The sequence below is a fragment of the Acomys russatus genome, chromosome 4 (genome assembly GCF_903995435.1).
Source record: "Acomys russatus chromosome 4, mAcoRus1.1, whole genome shotgun sequence".
NCBI classification, from domain to species: domain Eukaryota; kingdom Metazoa; phylum Chordata; class Mammalia; order Rodentia; family Muridae; genus Acomys; species Acomys russatus.
This window is the reverse complement of record NC_067140.1, coordinates 71,698,089-71,720,542: the sequence shown is the minus strand read 5'-3', so window position 1 is coordinate 71,720,542 and position 22,454 is coordinate 71,698,089. Positions and strand designations below refer to the sequence as shown.

The 22,454-nt window shown below is 41.6% G+C and overlaps 1 protein-coding gene across 10 annotated transcripts in view; it reads right to left on the bottom strand.

Annotated features, from left to right (window-relative positions):
- Window positions 1-6,561: 6,561 nt before the first annotated feature.
- Window positions 6,562-22,454, bottom strand: part of Plcb4 (phospholipase C beta 4) — a 376,936-nt gene continuing 361,043 nt past the window's right edge. For 5 of the 10 annotated variants that reach the window (XM_051144704.1, XM_051144703.1, XM_051144707.1 and 2 more), the window contains 7 exons: window positions 21,445-21,520; window positions 19,889-20,064; window positions 17,546-17,647; window positions 13,635-13,692; window positions 13,117-13,203; window positions 10,172-10,208; window positions 6,563-8,158 (listed from right to left, as the gene is read on the bottom strand). In XM_051144704.1, coding sequence (XP_051000661.1) covers window positions 8,070-8,158; window positions 10,172-10,208; window positions 13,117-13,203; window positions 13,635-13,692; window positions 17,546-17,647; window positions 19,889-20,064; window positions 21,445-21,520 — 625 coding nt within the window. In that variant the 3' untranslated portion in view covers window positions 6,563-8,069. Of the gene's footprint in view, window positions 8,159-10,171; window positions 10,209-13,116; window positions 13,204-13,634; window positions 13,693-17,545; window positions 17,648-19,888; window positions 20,065-21,444; window positions 21,521-22,454 lie in introns of all 10 variants that reach the window. The other 5 variants (XM_051144711.1, XM_051144710.1, XM_051144713.1 and 2 more) reach the window with 3 other exon arrangements.

Below are 22,454 nucleotides of genomic sequence, written 5' to 3'. Positions count from 1 at the left end.
GATAAATTCATACATAAAACTCTTAGAAGAAAACATGAAATTCAGTGATATTGAATTAATCAATGACTTTTGAGATATGACCAACTCCGGAGGCATAAAAATCAGCAAACGAAACAAATTAAATGTTGCCAAGAAAAACTACAACACTTTTCTTCTTTTATTTTTGAGACTGTGCCTGTGTAGCCTTTGCTGGCTTGGAACTTACTATGAAGACCAAGCTGGCCTCAAATTCACAGAGATCTGCCTGTCTCTGCCTCCTGAGGTCTGGGATTAAAGACATAAGCCACCATGTTTGATAAAATCTTTGTCTTTTAAAAGACACAACATTAAGAAAACAGGCAGGAGTCAGGGCACGGTGGTGCATGTCTGTAATCCTAGCACTCAGGGAAGCAGAGGCAGGCAGATCTCTGTGAGTTCGTGGCCAGCCTGATCTACAGAGCAAGTCCAGGACAGCCAAGGCAACACAGAGAAACTCTGTCTTGGGGAAAAAAGAGTAGGAAGTAGACAAACCAGAGAATGAGAAAAAAAAATTTAAGTCACACATCTAAAAAGGGATTCAATCTGAAGTGTATGAACAACATCTGCAGCTCACCTGTAAAATGACAATAAATTTTAAGAAGGCAGACTATGAACACACACACACACACACACACACACACACACACACACACACACACACACACACGGGGCAGGGATGGTTATTACAAAATGGTGTATTCCACGAACTCTGGTGCCCCTTTTCTGACCACGTCCCCTGGATGGGGAGACCTGGTGGTACTCAGAGGAAGGATAGCAAGTTACCAAGAAGAGATGTGATATTCTAAGAGCATATATAGGGGGAGGAGGTCTCCCTCAGTCACAGACATAGGGGAGGGGAAAAGGGGGGAAGTGGGAGGGAGGGAAGAATGGGAGGAAACAGGGGAAGGGCTAACAATCGAGATGTAATATGAATAAATTAATTTTAAAAAATGGTGTATTCTTTGCCACACTGATCTCTGAAAAATCCCATCTGTCCCAGCCAACGGGGTTTTCCCATTTCCTTTCCACTGTTTCCATTACTGCACAGTCCCCTCAGGACTGCTTATGTCCGATCTGTTTACTGCCCAGTTTCTCTTTAGCTGACAGCTGTCATCTTTATCAAGTCACTATGTCTGTTCTTTCCTGAGTGTCATGTTTTTGTTCCCTGTCAATCTCTCTTAGTTTTTCTTGGATTGGCTTATTTGGTTGCTAACTTGGAGACGTGGCATTGGGAACACTGCAGTGAAAGTGTTCTAGTTGTTTTCTGTTTTTGTAACACATCCTATGACCAAAAGCTCACAGTCCACATGCCACCTTTGTGGTTAGCCAAGGCAGGAACCGGAGCAGAAACCATGGAGGAACATTGCTTGCTAGCTTACTCCATCACCTATGCTTAGATAACTTTCTTTTTTTTTTTTTTAATGATTTTATTATTTAATCTATTTATTTACTTTACACCAAGACAACACTTTCCCCTCTCTCTCTTCCAAGCCCTTCCCCTCAGCATCCCCCTACATCCACCCCTATTCCATTTCTCTTCAGAAAAAGGGAGGCTCCCCACAGATATCAACCAATTGTGACATATCAAGTTGCAGTAAGACTAGATGCATCCTCTCTTACCAAGGCTAGACATGGCAGCCCAGTAGGGGGCAAAGGTCCCAAAGGCAGGCAACAGAGTCAGAGACAACCCCTGCTCCTGCTATTAGGAAGAATGCATTGAAGATCAAACTATAGCACGTTACTATATGAGTAGAGGGCCCAGGTCAGTGCCATACAGGGTGTCTGATTGGTGGTTCAGTCTCTGTGAGTCCCTATGGGCCCAGCTAAATTGATTCTGTAGGTTTTTTGTGTAGTGTTATTGGCCCCTCTGGCTCCTACAATCATCCTTCTCCCTATTTTTCAAGATTGCCCAGGCTCCACCTAATTTCTGGCTATGGGTCTCTGTATCAGTTTCCATCAGTTTCTGGGTGATGATGGCTTTCTGATGATGGCTTCCTGTTTGCAAGTATAGCAGACTATCATTAGCAGTGCCAGGGCTCCCTCTCGGAATGTGTGCCAGGGACCCCTTGGTCCATCCTGTGTTCCCAAAAGCCTGCATGAGGACATGGGAGCACTTCTAGTAAGAATAAAGAACATGTACGTGTCTTAGTAAACATGCAGATTCATTTCTTTTGGAAAGAGATTTCTTGGAACATAAGGTAAGCAGGTGTTAAGCAAAAACAGACTTTTGAGTCTTGGGAATACTCTCATTTGTTGAATGTGATTTGTTAATGCATTGTGATAGAGTATAAATCCAGGATGAAACAGCTGAGGGACTGCACTCCATCTCTTACTTCTAAGAAAGTCAGTCAAGGAGAGGAAGCAGAAGAGACATCACCTCTTTTATTGATACAGGCATACTGTTTCCTTTTTGTGCAGAAACAATGATGTTGCCACTTAAAACTATCTTCTGTTCCCTCCTCTTAACAGTTTTCATTATTCTGATGGATAAGAATGCTTTTCAGGAAACATTAAAGACAAAGGTTCATAAATATTCATGCCAGCTGCATCATCCCAGATTTATTATATTAAAGGCGAAATTACTAAAGTGTGCCTGGGATTCTCCAAAACTCTGAGTATCACAGAGAAGTTCAAAGCTATGTGGTCCTCTGGCACAGCTGAAGAAGTGATTACAAAGAAGCTCTTTTGGGTTTTAAGTGATGTATCCTTAAACAACACCGACAATAAAATGAGCATCCCCTCTTCACAGGCCACAGTCCTAATGTGGATTGGCCCAGTTGTTAGCTTCCTGGTGGCCTTGATGCTGGGTAGCTACTTTACTTTTTGCGTTGCTGAGGACCACTGTGCATCCTAGGTATGTGCTCCATCACTGAACTGCTTATCTAGCTCTGGGCTACTTTGAAAGGATACTGACAGATTTGAGTTATTTTTCTTGGAACTGAAAAAAAAGTTATTGCAAAAAGCTTACTTTAAGATTTTCAGTCAGGTATTTGAAGATACTTCTTGCTCAAGAAGCTACACAACTCTTAAGTCCTAAGTTCATCTTACAGGAAATATTTTAAATCGTGCTATGATGGTTAATAGCCACGTGTTCTTTCGAAGTCAAAGGCAACTTTGGGAATGGTGATTGTTTTCTTTTTTTCATGAGAAAGTTTTTCTGTGTAGTCCTGGCTGTCCTGGAACTAACTCTATAGACCAGGTTGGTGTTGAACTCAGAGATCCACCTGCATCTATCTCCCAAGTGCTGGGATTAAAGGCATGGACCACCACCCTCTGGCTGGGGAGACTGTTTCTTTATGACAGAATGTTGTGTAGTAGGCTAGAAAAGATGTTTGTTACCTGCCTGTGAACAAAGCATGTTTAGTTGAAATGGGTTGTATGAGTGGACAAGTTGAAAATAGGAATGGAATACTGTTTTAAATAATTTGAATGCTATTCTTTAGTTGGTGGATATGAATTCCTTATACCTGAATGGCATAGAAATATGATTCAGATCATCCTTTGGCAAAAAGATTCTGTGTATGTGGAAATGATCTGAGAGGAAAATAAATTGAATAGAAAAACTCAAACTCCTGGACGTCAAGAAAGCAGAGAAATTTTAAGGGAGGAGAGAGAAGCTTTTCAGACAGGGAGGTATGATCTGTAGATGTGTCAGCAGCTGGGCATGGGAGCTGATGAGGCCAAGCAGAACAAGATCGCCTGAAGGTTCAGCACTGGCTATGGACTGCTAAAACAAATGTGGAGAACAGATGGAGAACTGGGTTCTATTTTTTATTAATTATATACAATGTGAACACTGTCTATCTAATTCTTGACATCTCTAAAGAGCAAACAACGTAGAGTAGGAAAGAGCGAGGCTTGCCTCACTGGGGTAAGAGTCATTACAGAAGCATAACTGATAGGATGAAATGACTATGGGAAAACAGATTACTTGTTAAAGTAATAAATTACAGATTTCTTTCCAGGAAGCTCATTGCTGAACCTCAGACCCAGCTGCAGACAGTTCTTTAGGTTTTCTGAAGGATTCTTGCATGTCCTGTATTTGAAATTTCCTTCCCCGTCTAAGGCTTGAAGTTTGAAGACTGTGTATAAACCATTTGAAATAGAAATTTTCATGCCCATATTCTTTAACAGTTGACTACCTCTTAAATCAAGAAATGTATTGATGATCATTGGGAGGCATGTCATTTGACGGGTAGAGTGTTTTTATTCTTTGAGATCCATAAATATGACCCACGATCATTCCTGGTCTTCCCGAAATTTGTCAGGTTTCTTTCCCATAGTGCTGCTCTTCATTTCTTCAAAAGGGAAGAGGAAGTCTGAGACTATGTGAGTATTCCAGTTTCTCAAGAACGTCCTCCCAAGGAGAACCAGGGTTCCGCTCCATCAGACACTGACCTGAGAAACATTTTAGTGAAGTAGAGGATACTTCTTCCTATTTCCTACACACATCCATACCTTTCTGTATATCATTAGGGAACACATTGAGAAAGAAACCACACACAAAAAAAGCCATTCATAATAGCCTCAAAGAGCAACCTAGAAATAAGCCCAACCAATGCGGTAAGAAACTTCTGCAGTGGAAACTTTAAGATACTCAATAAATTAAAGAAGACAGGAGAATGCAGATCTGCCATGATAATGGCTCAGCGCAATGAATACTGAGAAATGGTTATCTTGCCAAAAGTCACTCCCAGATTCAATGCAACTGCGTTAATATTCTAATGATGCTAAGAGAAATAGAACAATTCTAAAAGGCATCTAAAAACACCACACACACACACACACACACACACACACACACACACACACACACACACACACGCACACACCTTTACAATCAATGCTATCCTGAGCAAAAAGCACTGTGAGGGAATCACAGTGTCTGATTTTAAATTATACTGCAGAGCCATAGTAACACAAAAAGTGTGGTACTTGAACAAAAACAGACTCGTGGGTCAATGGAACAGAACAGAGGACACAGACACACATTCACACATCTACAACCACTTGACGTTTGACAAAGAGGCACCATTTCGAAGAGAATCAAGTGACATTTTCAGAATCCTAAACTAGGAAAAAAAAAAGTCCTAGGTACAGAAGAAGCAAGATACAGTAGAAACCCAGGTAAGTCTTGAGGCTTAGCTCACTTTGTATTTCTTAGGGCATAGCTCCAGAAGACATCACGTCCCCTGGATTCGTGAGGCTCCATTGTATTGGAACGATACAGTAAGACAGGAAACACCTGGCCATAGGTGGTTTTGTGATGAGGTGGCACAGCGAAGATCCAGCATACTCCTCCCACCTGGTGGAAGACAAGGAGCTTCCATTGGAGCCAGATACAAAGGAAGGAGATGGCAGGAGCTCCTCCTACAAGGCAGAGCGCTCTGAATGGGGCCTGGACACTAGACAATGTGCCCTGAAACACAGCAGTGCTCTTAATGCTAGAATGGGCTATTTAAATTGGCAAGGGTTTCTGTTTTCCTTACGAATTATAAGATTTGGGTACAATATAAACTTGAAAAAATGTGTATGTCTCTGAGTGTCTGCCACATGTATGTGGGTGCCTATAGAGGTAAGAGGGAGTCTGGTTCCCTAGAGATGGAGTTACAGGTGGTCGCAAGCCACCTGAACATGGGTGCTGGGGACCAAACTCAGGTCACCTGTAAACACAACAAGCACTCTTAGATACTGAGCTACCTCACCAGCTCTGAGCAATAAATACATAAATTATACTTTACATGCATATATGTATATATATTATATTTTATATACATATATATGCATAGTATATTTTACTTTAATGCTGTTCCAATAGATCATCTGTGGGTAAATATGTCTCACATACTGAAAATAATCTGGGTTGCTGGGCACAGCTGCACATGTCTTTAACCCCAGCACTTAGGGAGGCAGAGATCTCTGTGAGTTTAAGGCTAGCCAGGTCTACAGAGAGTCCAGGACAGCCAAGGCTACACAGAGAAACCCTGTCTCAAAAAAAAAAAAAAAACCCTCAAAAAATCTGGGTTAAATAAAAAAACTGTTTAGCGATCTAAAACTGCACAATAGAAATATTTGTTGTGGTATAGAAATGCAGGGGTCCAGAGAAGGCATGATTAGAACAGTGGGGACACTAGGAGCCTTTGGGAAAGCAGAAGTACGTGATCACTTCAATGCAGATGACAGAGGGACAGCAGAGTGGGGCTCCTGGAAGGAGACACTGACTTTGTGGAAGAGAAGCTATCAAAATCTTTGAAAACTGGCCATCCGAAAGCCACGTCTCTTTATTATGTGGGATGCTGGTGCTGAAAGGACGTAGTCAGTTTCTTCTGATTTACAAATAAGAAACCCAGGAAATTGGCAGCGTACAGAGCTCCCCAAATTGTAACTATGAAAAGAAGAGAGCCTATGACTTCTGTATGGAGAATCTGTGTGTTCTGTGCCCGTTGGGGGGAAACATAATGGGGCTCTGAAATAAAGCCCTCTTGGGACATAATGAAGAGATCATGTATGAAAAGGCAAAGGTTTCCTAGAAAGTGGTGTGAAAGCAAAATACTCTGAGAGATGTTCGTTGTGTTTTTTTTTTTTTTATTAGAGAAGTTGTACGTTGAATTTCAGCCTTCGTGGTATCATGATTTTCTCTGTCTTCCTCAGAAGAACACACAGAATCAAATTTTACAGCCATATACAACAATTAAGTTGGCATTTTGAATCCTAAAATCAGGAATCTGACTTATTCTAGCTACCCGGTCTTGGTGCCCTCCCCTGGGCTTGGGCAGATGACTTGATCCCAGTGTTCCACTCTTTGTGCCACCTGCAAACGCAACTACGGCAGGCGAAAAGACCATGCAGATTAACACGGTAGCAAATCGTTTGGATATTTAACAGACATAAAAAGATTATCTCCTGATATGAAAGTCTGAAAATCTGCATAAATATTTTTGTGTAAAATTAAATTAGTTATGTATTTTTCCAAACTAGAACTTGAAGTATCAAGAATGCCCACATAATTCATATACACATATATATAGACTTTTTTTTCATTATGCCAAAAGTCTTGATAGTCAAATAATATTCTGTGCCATACATTTACTTAACCAGTATTTATTTGGTGTTAGGTTAACTGTGTCTGAATAGATTAGTCATAAGTGGTGCTTGTGCATCATGCAGGACATTAGGTCTATGATTCCTGTTTACTAGTCTTGTCGTGTGGTAATGTTCAGATGACTTTGCGCTATAACCATGAGAATTAATAAGGAGTATAAATATTTTGTACATGGTCACATTTACAAACAGTTGCTAATAACAACTTCATTATACTTATAGTGTGTAGTGAATTGTAATATGTGGAATCTGCAGAAGCAATTCCTACAAAGCGGAGTCAGCTGTAAACTTTCTGAGACGAGCCTGCGGAGTCCCCCTGGAGCACTGGTGAGCTTGGCACAGGTACACTCTTTCGTGTCTCTATTGTTCTAACAATTTCTGCAACACTTACAGGAAATTAGCATCTTATGGCATGATAAAGACATGGCACTTACTGATGAGGTAACTTAGGTGTAGAAAATTCTGCGAAGTGATTTGTAGAGCAGATCACCACTTCCGCTAAGGAACTGTAGACAGAGCTGCTTCTTCTAGTGCATGCGCTGACTAGTAAATTACTAATGCACTATTTTTTTTTTTTTTTTTGCAGCAACAGCAGCAGCTCAAACATGTCCTAATGCACCACAGAGCAGAGTTGTTATCACCAAGCCCACTGACTTGAGAGTCTGTCTCATAGCAAACATGTTTAAGCTGTGAGGCATGGGTCAACTCTGCCTGGCAGGAACAGGGGGATATCTTTTGTGTGGGTGGATACATAGCTACTTTGGGTTGGCCAAAGAAACTCAATACTCAAATTGTTAAGTAGAAGAACTTTTGGTCATTCCCAGCCTGTGTGGTCTCAGGTAACACCGTGTCTATACGTAAAAGAAACACAAAAGAAAACAGCCTTTTGTCCATAGAGTCTGTGTTCCGAAGCTGCGCATGATCTCCCGATGGTCCATGGTTTGCCAGCTTCAGTTTGCGCTCTGCAGCCTCATACCACTGTTGCTGGTCTGCGGTCCATCTCGGCTTCCAATTTCACCATCTGCTGCATCTCCTTCGCCTACAACACCAGAAATATGGCCTTACAGGTGGAAGTTCCCTTCTGCAGCTACCCACTGGCTCTAGTCTCTCTTCCCTCTAACCCTGTCCTTGTTATGTAACGTGCCAAGCAGACTGACAGCTACGGAACTTCTTGGGGGGTTATTCTCAGAAATGCAGAATCTTGGAGTTTGCTTAAGGTCCACAGACTCTGAATCTGTATTTCAACAAGATCTTCCAGGAAACTTTAATGTGCATGAGAAGTCTGAGCAAATCTGGCCTACAGATTTCTGGGGAAATCACATGAGAAGAAGTTGAGCCAGACACTTAGATGATGCCAAATCAAACTGCTGGACATAGCGTCGTGCACTGCTGTGACATTGTTTGGATAACTCTTATCATTTTCAGGACGGCATTGCTTCTGCACAACTAATTTCTCAAACAGCCTGAAGTTTAATTGAAATTAATTACTTAAGAGTCTGCTGTGGGGTTAGGCAAGGTATGTGCATATATGTCATACAGCTCAAAAAAAAAAAAAAAAAAAAAAAGAGTCCTATAAGTAGAACATTACAAGAACATTTAGGATTCCAGAAGTCTTTCCATGCAAACTCTGGGCTCTTACATCTCTGAAGTAATGTACTTTTTATTGACTGGCAGGATATAAGCTAGGATGAATTTAATATCATGAAATCATGACAGTCTCTAAAGCAACCAGCATATTCAAAAGGGGCTATGGGAGCAGGTTCCGCTGACAGGTGATTACTTGAGAACACGGGGAGCACGGTCATGTGGTTCATTTCAACTTTGACTTTCTAACCAAAAGCCTAGATGCCCAACCCACATGTTTGCACTTTTTGGATGTGTAAGAAATGACCGCCCCCTCCGCCTTTTTCAGAGATATACCACTAAATCAAAGGATAGGGAAGAAGGGAAACATAAAAAAATTATGGAGATGTATTTTGAAAGGAAGATACTAAACTGCCCTATGTTACAGTTCTTGTCTGCTTAGATAGTCCAGCTAAACGGAGGGTCAGAAGGAGGGGCGGGCCAATTCTAGATCATGCTAGAAGTATCTACGTCTCCCAAATGAAGTCCCATAACAAAAATCAATTTAGCTCACAGACAATGCAGTGCTTTTCTTATTATGTTAACATACGGCTTTCACTTTCACTTTAGTGAGGGCAGATAAAACACTGCTGAAGAATTTTAGGTCTGTATAAATTTGGGGCTAATGACTCCCTTTACCCATATGATTTTCAATGCCTGACATATAGTATTATTCACAGGAAAATGAAGAAATGGAGAAAATATACACACATGAAATAATGACACAAACAGTATTCATAAGAGATGGCAGTGAGACATCATCAGCACTGAAAGTTAAATGACTTGATGTTCAGTAAACAGTAATAAAAGATTCCCTATATTTTGGCCCCTTTGCATCTAAGGATTCTACTGAGCATAGTATAAAACGCATAATTATATGCCATTAGAAGATCATCTTGAACACTAAATCCTTGCATGAGAGGGATGACCATCCATTTCTATTGCCTGGCACAACTTAGCAAATGTCTGGCTATTTTATTTTGTTTCCACTTCAAATAGTAAATTATATGGTCACCTTATAAGTGGTAACTAGTAATAGGCAGACAAGACTTAACCAGTGAACATGTCAAAAATAAAATAAAAACCATTGTATTATAACATTTCTGCACATAGACCACAATATTACATTATTGAAAAGCACCTACAGACATGATATAAAATTAATGTTCTTATGTCTGGGTTGTCTTCATAATCACAACCCGATTCCCAGATTTAGAACTGGAAATGCTGGCTAAAACACTACAACAAACAAATGTGACAGCATTTCAGATTAAGTAGTATGAGAGGGTTTCAAGCATGAAATAGCCAGGGTTATCATTCTAAACCCTTAAGGTTAGTTATGACCAGATGGGAGCCACAAATGGAGATCAAACCAAGAATAGCCAGAAGGAAAGCAAGGTCTTGCTTATCATCAAAATTTCAGTCCTACCTTGCGTTTGGGATACTGCGTGACAGGATTTCAAAAGCTGTTTGTACAAAAATAGTAATGTCAAAATTGAGTCATACATAGAAAACAAAGAAAATAAATGAATACTGAAGTGATTTTGAGAAATGAATGCAAAACCATATACAGAAAAGCAAAAACGCTAAGAGTAAAACATGTATACTCCTATCAGCAACAACTTTCCCCAAGCTGAACTCAACAAAGGAATAAAAATAACAAAACAAACAACAACCAATGCCTCCTAGCCTGATGTGCGCCCCTTTCCAGTGAGGGGGTAGGGGATCTGAACTTTTAACTTAGCCCTTTCTTTCACTTTATTGAATGGTAGGATTGATGACAGATTTTTAAAACTTGAATGTGACAGTAATGGAATTGTTAAATGTCTGAAATGGTACATGTCAAGACAGATGAAACACTGTGTGGTTGGAGGACTATGGAAAAAAAGTAACTCACAAGATTAATATAAATATAAAGTATAAATATATGTCCTGGCCCTATGGTCTAAGTGAACAACTGGCTGAGAAAGGAAGCAAGCTAGAAGGTGTTTTACAAAGGACACAGGATCCAGAATCAAGACCAAATTGTGTGTGACCCCTTTAGCTGTTTCTCCCAATGCGTTTGACAGTGACCTAGTTAGTTACATAGTTCCACCAGGCTTTGTTTTTGATGTTGATAGGGGCATGGCTAGGGAAACTACAAGAGGAAAAAGTGAGAAACCACAAAAAGCAGTATTATATGGGTGTTTAAATTAAGTCATCTTTGGTCTACACACAAGGAAGAAATCCGAGGCTTAACAACTGCTTCAAAAGTTTGGGACTGTGTGAAGAAGGAGCAATAAGTACTGGGCTATGAATGGAGCGCTGCTACAAGTCACCAGCCTCTGCACTTACACAAGGGGGGGTCCCTGTACCCCCGTGCACCTTTCCAGGAGGGTGCTGTAGCAGAGGGACGGGGAGTCCAACGCTTCTTGACTTCCACGTTGAAAGATACACTACAAAAACCTAGTGTGGAATTTGTTAGGGAGCAAATGACAATTGCAAATTGAAGCTTAATGTAGAAATTCAATTCCCCATTTGCTAGAAGTTTCTATTTATTGGTGAACGTCTTTTCCTTGAATATCATTATGTTTTTACATCTGAATAGTTTTTCATGTTCAGTGCTTTCTGAAGTTTCTGTGACTCAAAAACCTCAGTTGTGGGTGGTAGATGCTACTTATGACATATTAATGGGAATTATATAAATTTTAAGAAGAGAAAGCCAGCATCTTTTCACATGATCCAATCAATACAACTACCAGCCACCCAGTATTTTAACCCAGCTCCTCTGATGTGGTTTGCATTTGCCATGGACTAGTATAGTACTCAGAGTGAGATCTTTATTGTGCTTTCAAAGTAGCAACACCTGAAAACCATCTGCTCTGGCCCTGATCTACACCACTATGTAGCAATGAGCAATTTTTAGCACATTTACATTCTTTAGTCAAACGTGTTGCTAAGCAACACAATAATTTCTAAATAGTTTCTTAATTTAGGTAGGTTAAACCTAAGTGCGCCTTGCCTTTCATCAGGCCCTTCTCTTAAGAGACCCCCAAGGCCTCTCGCGCGCTCTCATTCTCTGCTTCCCTTGAACCACCAAAGTGAGTCCTGAAGCTTTGGAGTTCGTGGTGGCTTTACCCTTTCTCACAGTCTCCTTGGGGACACAATCTTTCAGGACAGAAAATGTAAATTGCATAATGCGCACCAGAATAGGATGTATTTATGAGTTGGTCGAATGAACTGGAGTGCTGGGACCAAACATGTGCACTGTCTCGCTTAGGGGATCAGGGCGAGATTTGTGGCTAGAATTGATTAGCCGAAAGGAAGTGAAGAACTTAATTCTGTCCAACAGAGAGTCAGACTTGAAACAAAAAGCTAGGCTTGCTACCTAAGCTACAGCACAAAAATGATTCTCTGGTTCCGTGTTTCTTTCTAAAGGGCCTTTTAATGTTACTCCTCTTGAGGCATTCTTCAGGGTGAGCTATTTACTCTGAAATAGAGAAATCTTACATAGGATTACTTTCTAGAGGGGAAGAAATGGAAAAGGAAAAATGCAGGATGATTATTTCACCAAAAGCTCTTTACAGCTTCTACACAGTGTAAATTATCGACAAAGAATGATGTCCAAAGCAAGAGTGAAACGGAACCAAGTGAGACGGAAATGAACACTTTGCTGGGACCTACAGCCCTGTGAGCTATAGGGTGAAAGGGAGGCGGCTGGGCTGAGGCTCATATGCTGCTACATTACACATCCTTCATGGAGACAGACTTGTCTTGGTGCTGGTAGCTGACTAGGTGGAATTCAGATAACTATCACGTGTGCACTGGCGCCTCTGTATTTAGTGGTTTCCTTTTTTGAGGAAACAACAAACAAGCAAACACCAGTGAAAAGACGCTGAGCTCTCTTTGTCGGGCTGCTTGTTGAGTTGTGAAGCCAAGGATTTAGATTCCACTGTGAGGCCCTGGGAAGAATTTACAAGTTCACTCTTTATAGATTGACACCAAAATAGATGGTTCTTCTCTTCTGCTTTTAATACACTAACACCTACAGGCTGCAAGCTGCTGAGCTCTAAACACAAATGAGGAAGTAATTTGTAGCCTGTTTGCTTATACCCTCCCTCTTAGCACCGTCACCCCTAGAACCCATCACTTTAATAGATCCCAAGGACAATTATTCACTCTTAACCCGCCATGGCATCTGTCCTCTCACACTTCACAAGCGGCACTTCTGTTCTCTTTGGATGAAAAGCGGGAAGTACGGAATGCACTTGGCAAGTCTCTCCCTTTCACTGTGCGCACTGGCCCCAGGCCTTCCCAGAGGGTTCCTGTGGTCCACAGCACCGTATCCCTGAGCTGCCGGCTGCCCACGTCTTTTATGTATCCCAGGTGAAATACCTGCTCATTCTGTTTCTCTAGGAATTCCAGGTGCTCCAGTTGGACCTTTTTCAATTGATCCATTTCTTTCGACTGCTTCATCGCCAGCTGAGGAAAAAAATATGATCAATTTCATGTCGTATCAAAATTATAAATGATGGTTTCTTACGTTTATAATTTAACTGAGGGTGATCCTACTTTTCAAAAAGGAATGAAAAAGACCCTGGAAACTGGTAAAAAGATTAAATTCATAGTATGTATTGGGTAGATCTGTCCTTCCCAAATCTTAGAAAATGGTTAAGCATGACAGGAAGGTGGCTTTGTCACCTAGGTAAAATGCTGCCAGATAATTTCCATAATGATTTTAGTAAGATATTGCTTTGGCTTTCGGGGAAGAGGAAAGTTGGAATATTTAATGTACAGAAAAAAAATGAAATTAAGCAAAGTGGGTTGAAAGACTGGGATGCAAACCCAAGTTCTTGGTCACAGAAATTTTATTTTCCCAAAGAGGTGTGCCAAGAAAAGCGTGGAATACTTACTCTCTTTCTCTCTTCTAGAAACTTTTTAGTGTTGCTGCTGTTCAGCTCCCTGACTCGCCTAAAAGCAAGGGAGACAGATAACAGTATAACGCCACGTGTGATTCACTTGTATCCGTAAGAACCAGTCTCCCCTCGCTCCATTTTCTGGATAATTCCTTCCTTTCCCCTTAATTTTTATTGTAGCATTTCCCAAAAACACAACATAGGCAACTGTAGGCACAGCACTCAGACTAACCAATACTAATGTTTCTTTATGCTTTCCTACTTTTAATGTTTATTTGTTTTGGTCATGAGATTGTGTGTCTGGCAGTGTGAGTTTCTTTGCACCATGAACGTGCAGGAACACTCTGAGGGCGGAAGGTGATGGACCCTCTGGTACTGGAGATATGGGCAGTTGCGAACTGTCCAGTGGGTGCTGCGAAGTGAACTGAGGTCCCCGCAAGAACAGTCAGTGCCCTTAACTACAGAGCCATCTGTTCAGTCCCTGCTCTCCTATTTTTAAAGAAAAGAGAATGTTACGTATACAATTTAAGCTGCTTCTGCACTCCTTCAGATTCTATTTTCCCCTCTTCCTTTCCTGGGAGGAAGTCCTGGGGGTGGCAAAGGCTTACTTAGCCATACCTTAATTTTTCTTTTTAAACTACCAATGAACGTGTCCATGTGAAATACATCTAAGTGTTTTAAAACTGCATAAAGTCTATCAAAGATTGATTGCTGTGCTCCCCTACCCAGAGTCTGATTCGGAGGGGATAAGTGAGCCTGGCACATTTCTAATGAGATCCCACGTAGCACTGATATTGCTGGGATGTAAGCATCATTTATGTGTTTTCAGGACTTTGGCTATTTTGGGTATATTTCCTTCAGAAACCCAAGCTCCTAGACTTGCTTGCTGGTAGGATATGGACAACTTCGTCTTCATTAGCCCACGGGTTCATCTTTAACCCTAATTTTCATTTTTGTATTTCAGAGTGTAGGACTCTGTTTTCCCCATTCAGCTGCCCAAGTTTGACCAGCCTGGTACCGAGAATTCCACACAATGGTTGGTGCCTCATGTTGTTTTAACTGTGTCCCTGATTACAGGGAGCGAGGGTGTCGGGGGTGCTCTTCGTGACCACACATCATACAAATGGGCGAGCTCCTGTAATAATGATGGCTTCTTGGGCTTTTCCACTTGTGCTCACTTCATGTAATTTTCCTTCTCTCTTTTAAAATAGTATTTATTTCTTCTTTTATATTTTACATAGGTATACACTGTAAAGTTCCTGCTACCTTCCCCTTCCTCTAGCTTGTCCCAGGGCCCAGAACCAGTCAGTCTTCTTCCAGCTTCTTGTCTTCTTTTGTTATTATTATCATTGTTAATAACCCCCAGAATGGATAAAGAATCTGGTAATTTATACAATAGAATACTACTCAGGTATTAAAAAACAAGGAAAGCTTTCATGGGACATGCCTCTTGGGCTAGTGTCTCGATATAAGTGAGTATATACCATTTGTCTCTTTTTGCTTCTGGGTGAACTCACTCATTATGATAATTTCTAGTTCAATCCATTTGTCCACAGATTTCGGGAATTCCTTGTTTTTAATGGCTGAATAAGCTCTGGTGCCCCATTTTTGACCACATCCCCTGGATGGGGAGGCCTGGTGGCACTCAGAGGAAGGATAACAGGTCACCAAGAAGAGGCTTGATACCCTATGAGCATATACAGGGGGAGGAGTTCTCCCTCAGTCACAGACATAGGGGAGGGGAGTAAGGGGGAAGCGGGAGGGAGGGAGGAATGGGAGGATACAAGGGATGGGGTAACAATTGAGATGTAATATGAATAAGTTAATAAAACAACAACAACAACAACAACAACAACAACAACAACAACAACAAAAAACCAAGGAAATCTTGAAATTTGCAGGCAAATGGATGGAACTAGAAATGATCATCCTCAGTGAGGTAACCCAGACCCAGAAAAAGACACATGGTATATACTCACTTATAAGCGGATATTAGCCACTTAATACAGAATAACCACACTACAATACACAGACCTAAAGAAGCTAACAATAACCAGGAAGACCTTAGGGAAGATGCTTAATTCTCATTTAGAAGGGCAATTAGCATAGACACCACAAGCAGATGCTGAGACTCACGGCCAAACTTTTGGGTGGAGCTCAGCGAGTCTTATGGAAGAGTTGGAAGTTTGGGTAATAGAAGGACCTGGAGGGGACAGGAGCTCCACAAGGAGACCAATGGAGTTAATAAAGTCAGGCCAGGGTGAGGGGTGGGAGTAGGGGCTGCAAAGACTGATGCATCAACCAAGGACCATGCATGGTGAGGACCTAGACCCACTGCTCAGATGTAATCAGTAGGCATTACAGTCTCCCTGTGGGTCTCATAATATGGGGAGTAGGGGCTGCCTCTGACATAGTCTCTGGTGCCCTCTTGTTGATCAGTCCATCCATGGTGGGCAGCCTTGCCAGGCCACATAGGAGGGGGATGCAGGCAGTCCAGATGAGACTTGATAGGCTGGGTTAGATGTTAGGGGAGCAGGACTCCTCTTTCTGAGGACTAGGGGCGGAGGACAGGGTAGGAATGAGGGAGGGTGGGACTGAGAGGAGATGAGGGAGGGAGCTACAATTGGGATGTAAAGTGAATACATTGAAATTTTAAAAAGTTAAAAAAAAAAATAATCCCCTGATCCAATTAGTGCTGATTGTGTTCACTTGGATGTGGGGCTGTCCATGGGGACATGTGTGTCTTCCTAAGTAATTCTCTATTCCATGCCTACTTTCAAAGTTACCATTAGCACTGTAGTGGCCTTTAAAAATTATTTGCCTCTCTTTTCAGTTTTCATTACAAATATTGCTAGTTTGTGTTTCTTTTCTCCTCTTGATTATTCTTCACGGACAGTCTACTGAGTGGTTCATTTGTTGTTTGTTTTCATTCCATTTTAAAGATAAGCTATTATTTTCTGGATGCTTTCTCTTGCTTCTTTTTTTCCCCTACTTTAGTACTTTGTGCATTTTGGTACTTATTTTGATCTGGGATGGTAGGGTTCACACTGATTTCTATCTTTATATGCTCTTTGTTCAGATCATTAATCTCCACATCTTTTAAGAAATACACATGCTTTTCATGTGAATGTTACTGTGGTTTATATCTATGTTATAAATATTGTATAATTTCTGTTCAAAAATTCTTCTCTGAACCAAGAATAGAACAGTGCTTTAGTTTCTATTGGTCTTGCTAAATTCTATGCTAAATCACTGATTTTAGTCCTCACCAGTATGATCAAACTGAAACCACAGCCCTATACATAAAATGCTCAGGCTAGCTCCAAAAATACAGTAAGAAATTGTATAGGAGTTATCTTGGAAAATGTCCTGAATTTGTACCTTTAAAAGTGAACAAGAGTCTGAGAGACGCTACCAGTAAACGTGTGGATGGCTAGTGTCCTCTCCTGAGCCTTCTTACTGGGAGTCACAGATGGAACTCCACAACGATTGGCCACGAGAGAGAACTGACTCCTGCAAGTGGTCATCTGACCTCTACAGGAGCACCTAGTATGACTGTGGGTGCTCCCGTGCAACTTCCCTACCCCCAACACACTCACATAAAGTAAATAAATAAATACAATACAATATTGTCACTCATACCTCTCCCTAGTGAGCAGTCCCATTCTTACCTCTCCATAGTGAGCAGTCACACTTACCTCTCCCTAGGGAGCACTCCCACACTTACCCCTCCCCTAGTGAGCACTCCCACACTTATCTCTCCCTAGTGAGCAATCCCACACTTATCTCTCCTTAGTGAGCACTCACACACTTGTCTCTCCCTAGTGAGCACTTCCACACTTATCCCTCCCTAGTGAGCACACTCTCTCTAACACATGCCTTTCACTAGTGAGCACTCACACACTTACCTCTCCCTTTCAGCCTTGTTCTTGATAGATTTGTCTTGACTGATGGCTTTGCTATTTTCCATAGAAATCTTAGCCTGATGGGCTCGCATCTCCTTGCTCTCTCTATGAAGTAAAAATAAAAATTAATGGAGAGGCATATGGCGAGGCCACACTTGAAGTTAGTGAGTGCACAGCATATGAATGCTTTTTGTGCCATACTCTTCTGTGCCTTTATGATATATAACATGAAAAATAAGATGCGCAAACACACACTATGTAACAACAGGACTAGGCTCATTGTGACTGAGCTCATGGACTTGTTTTGTACTTTGGCAAAGGGGGGAAGGAACCCCAGCTTGAGTGAATGGAGATGGCTGAAGAAAGCAGTGCCACCTAGTGGAAAGATGTGCCATTGCTGGTGAACAGATGCTGCAGTTGCTTTTTTAAAAAGTACACAGATGTCCAGCCTTACCATGAACTGCCTGGGACCCAATGACATGGAAGAGACAGGATGCTCTAACCTTCATAAGTGACCTTTCTACTGAACAATAGGCCATTGCAGTGAAAGGGACTATATATATTTCATTTAAGTATAGGAAATAACATACCTGTATTTACAGATGATTACTAACAATGTAAGTGCATAAAGGGCATGTCTATCTTTGGATCACTCATGTGTACAATAAAGACGTATGGAATACTAAAATGGAATCAATTACAAACAGTTTTAATATAGTAATCCCCTTAGGTCTTTGCCCTGAATGAGCAGACAAGGAGGGTGGTTACCTAAGTCCACTGGTTTACTCTATGTCAAGAGAGGCAGGCAATATTAAAATGGAGTTTTAGTCAGCCACCCTACAACTGCCTCCTCATCAGGTCAGTGAGAGAAACCCTGGACCCAAAGCAATTGCTCTGAAGAGTTTTCCATAGCTTGCAAGGAAAGTGACCCTTTCTGCCACCGACTCCTCCTTCCTGTCCTTCCCTCAAGGACACTGACCAATGACCACATGATGGCAACAAGCATTCGATAAGCAAGAACAGTTACAAAGGAAAAAGGAAACGATCTGACACGCGGTGTGGAAAATGTCCAACTACTGCTGTTACTCCAAGAGGTGCTCTTAGCACAGCCTTAATTATAAAGACACACTAGCAGCTGGACTTGTGCTTTTTAAAAAAATGACTTTCTAAGCAATGAAAAATTTACACTATTTCTTTTAGAAAAAATATAACTTTGAGGCTAATAATTTTTCTTTACATGGTTACAAAAGTTATGACTAGAACGTGCCTCATAAGCTAACGCGTTTTGGAATAAGGGGAGGTGCCTACAAGCTGACATTCATTGTAGCAGCGCTCAAAGGCAGGCTGGGATGCCGCATAGCTTACTGCAAAACACATATCCAATCAAAAGCACTCCTGAGGGAAACAGACAGATGACCTCTAACCCTGTAGAAGCAGACCAAGGGCTTAGAACTTCACAATGTGCGGGACACTTCTTGACAGAACCAGATCATGTCAGATGTCACTCGGTTGCCTCACACAAGAGCTGGAATCTCCGGGAAACCACGTTACTTTCTCATGGCAGGGTGTCTCACCAAAAGTAAGGATATGAATTTTCGTATACAACCGTATAACTTGTGTGGTTGCATTTTAAAGATGATCATCTTGCTCTATTGGGATGAAGCTTCTGGTTTTGTAGTGTTCCGTGTATATCAGCATACCCCAACTGTAGCACTTGATAGGGAGCAAGCAAGCTGCAAGCAAACTGGCATGAAAAGATGCAGCCGGCAAATCTGCTCTGCCCAAGGAGAACTCCAACTCAGCGTTGGCAGTATTTCTAATGTGATATGCACTCTAATGAAGTGGAGCCAGGCAAATGAAACTGGCAGGTCTTTGTTACCTTTTAATCAAGTCTGTCTTCCTAAAGTGCAGAGTCTTAACAACATACAGAAAGGAAGAAAGCTCTCTCAAATATGTTGCCACTGTGTGATCAGAGTCACCCTTAGGAGCTCCGCTGGCCAGGCTTTCTTCCCTGTGCCTTATTTTGCTAAGAGAGTTCAGGTGCTTTTCACTTCCAGCCCCGACCAACTGTTGAGACCCAAACCACTTACAGGAGGAAGACCTTTCTTTAGTGCGTATTGTATGCAACGTGCACTCTGAGCTAACTGTTTAACTGCAGCACCGTTCTACCACATACAAGCCACTGCGGGCAGAGGTTGCTTCTTACAAATCAGCTCCCTCACACTAACTCTATGTGACACATCAAGTTGATTTTTGCTTGTTTTGTAAGCATGCACACATGCAAGCATGCACACATTAGTCACGTGAAGAAACAGAGGTTCACAGCAGGGTCTCTGGCCCTCCCACCTGTCATGGGAGAGCTTCAGCTGCTGGGTCTGCTGCTCGTGAGCGTTGATGAGCAGCTTTCTCAGCAGCTCGCATTGCTGGTTCAGGTGCAGATCTCGGATTTCTTGCTCCTCGGCACTATGCGTGTTGATCATTTCTGACCACTCCTTCGTGTGCTGTGCCACAATCTCTTTGACCTGTTTGGGGACAATGGGATGGGTCATCTGGAAGTCCCTGGGTCCGGTAACCATGGGAAGCACAACACTAGTCATGCAGGCCAGATCACAGTTTATTTTGTGAATCAATGGACATTCACAACCCACAAAAAGAATTCACACTAGTCGCTGTTTTCTTGAGATAAGTCATCACTCTGGCTGTTAAGTCTCTTCCATTGGCCTGCTGTTCCTCTGCCTGTCTCATACTCTGATGTGTTTCAGCACATTTCTCTTCATTGTCTTGTGCTTTTCAAGCTTCATTTCTCTTAAGTCAGAGATCTGAACAGGGACCTGAGTGCTCTTGTTCCTTGATTATGGCAGTAGATTATGGAAGTAGAAAGGCCTCCCCTCTCATGGCAACACTTGGTGCAGCATGGTTTGGCAGTTGCCTTGTCTGTATCTAGAGGCTGTTTCTCCAGATCCTGAAACTGTCTGACTCTTTATTCATAGACTCTAGGAGGATTCATTGGCTCTAGCAAACGTGTCTAAAGTAGAGGGCTACAAGACCTTTTCCCTTTTCTATGGCTGGTGCTCTGTGAATGAGCCAGGACTGCCCCACTGGAGACTGAAGGTCATGAAAAACAACCCAACCATCTTGCTGATATACAAGTAAGGATCCCAGCTATAAAGGGACAGAGCGAATGGAGATTGGCTGCACAGTTCCTGCCATACAAAATATACAACCCAAAGGAGAACTCCACTTAGAACAATATGGCTGGACCATGCATGGGTTAGAGCCATGGGTCTGGATGATAAAGACACACATAGCCACACCGAAGCTGCTCTTTTGAGCTTATGTTATAGTTGAGAGATTTAACATTTTTTTAAAAATTAAAATGTATTATTTTTAAAATACTGTTTGTGTTCTTCCTGAGTCTTAACATTTAGGTCTCAAAAGGCTCACAACCTTACTTAAGGTCTTTCAATATCCTAGTTTCATTTGACTTGGGGAAACAGCCAGAAAATTGGGCTCAGCTCTTAGAACATGAACTTAATTTATTTTACCCTAAAAGTTGCAGCCAAAGATGCAGTAAAATGTAAGCAAGCACTCAGCCTGCAGTCTGGCTGCTCTTGTATCATGTGTGATGTCACGCCTCCAGGAAATACACTCTGTATATCCAGTACTTTGAGGGTTCGCTGTTCCCCTTGGTACATCAGGAGCATCAAGCAGTCTAAATATCATTAGTTTATTTCCACACGCAAGATGAACAGATGCTCCATGAAGTGGCTCTTCCCAGAGACAGTCAATCTGAGGCAAACAAAACCTCTCTGATCCCGTTGTCTCAGTCCACCTCCTCCTCACTGTTTCTGATACCAGACCAATCCCAAATTGTTCCTGCGTAAAAAGAGCTCTTTTCTTACCTTTGATTTGTGATCTGATGTCAGGGTCTGAATTTTAATTTCTGTTTCTTTTTTTATTTCAAGGCAATTACTTCCCCTGAAAATGGAGAAGTGAAAATGCATGCCAGAAATTAGATATCTTTTAGTTCTCTTGGGCCTCTGTAACAACACTTTCTGATGAAGACAATATATTCATCCAATATGGGATGCCATGGCTCATCAGGCTGCATCCGTTTTTCCAGTAATAGATTTATACCTTGGAAAATATTATCTGTACCATGATTATTCAATTCAACCACAACACAAAGAGATACTTCAGACCTAGCAATTATTTCCTTGTAGGGCCTGTTGTCAGAGTTTCCATTTTGGTTTCTGTTTTTCTTCAAGCTGTTTTTTTTTTTTTAATTTATTTCATAGAATATTATTAGGGGTGAAAACAGCCTTGAAATGAATTTCTAATTCTTTCATTTTGGTCCTAAAGCCAATTTTTGTATTTTAAACATGCCAATGAGAAAGAAAATAGCACTACATGGCTGGGGAGGCGGGGGTGGGGCTTCTTAGTCTCTTGGGAGTAGGAAATATACACCAGGCAATTGCCCAGCAGCCATTACTGCTTATTTTGGTGCTGATGCTTTCTTTTCCACATCATTGCCTGACACCAGAACAGGACTTGGGCATCTGTCTTCACCACGTACGCTCTAGCTTAGGATAGCCTGGCTCCCAATGCTTCATTCTATTAACTAAGCATCCTCTGAAAGGAACAATCTCCCTGCAAATAGCCTCTCATCACACCCATTGCTTCTCAATGACTGGTCCTCGGTGTGTTTCTTCTCCAGTCTGTTATTCAAGAAGCTGAATGTTCCCCCTGGCTTCACTCCATGCAAACTCTCATGGCAAATGAAATGATAGGTTTTATTCAGCATCTTTAAGCAGCTGGCATGAGGCTAAGTATCCCTATGGCATTAAGAAGTCACGACTGCATAACTGTTCCTCTTTGCACATCGCTGTATTTATTTTCTTCCCTTGCAGAA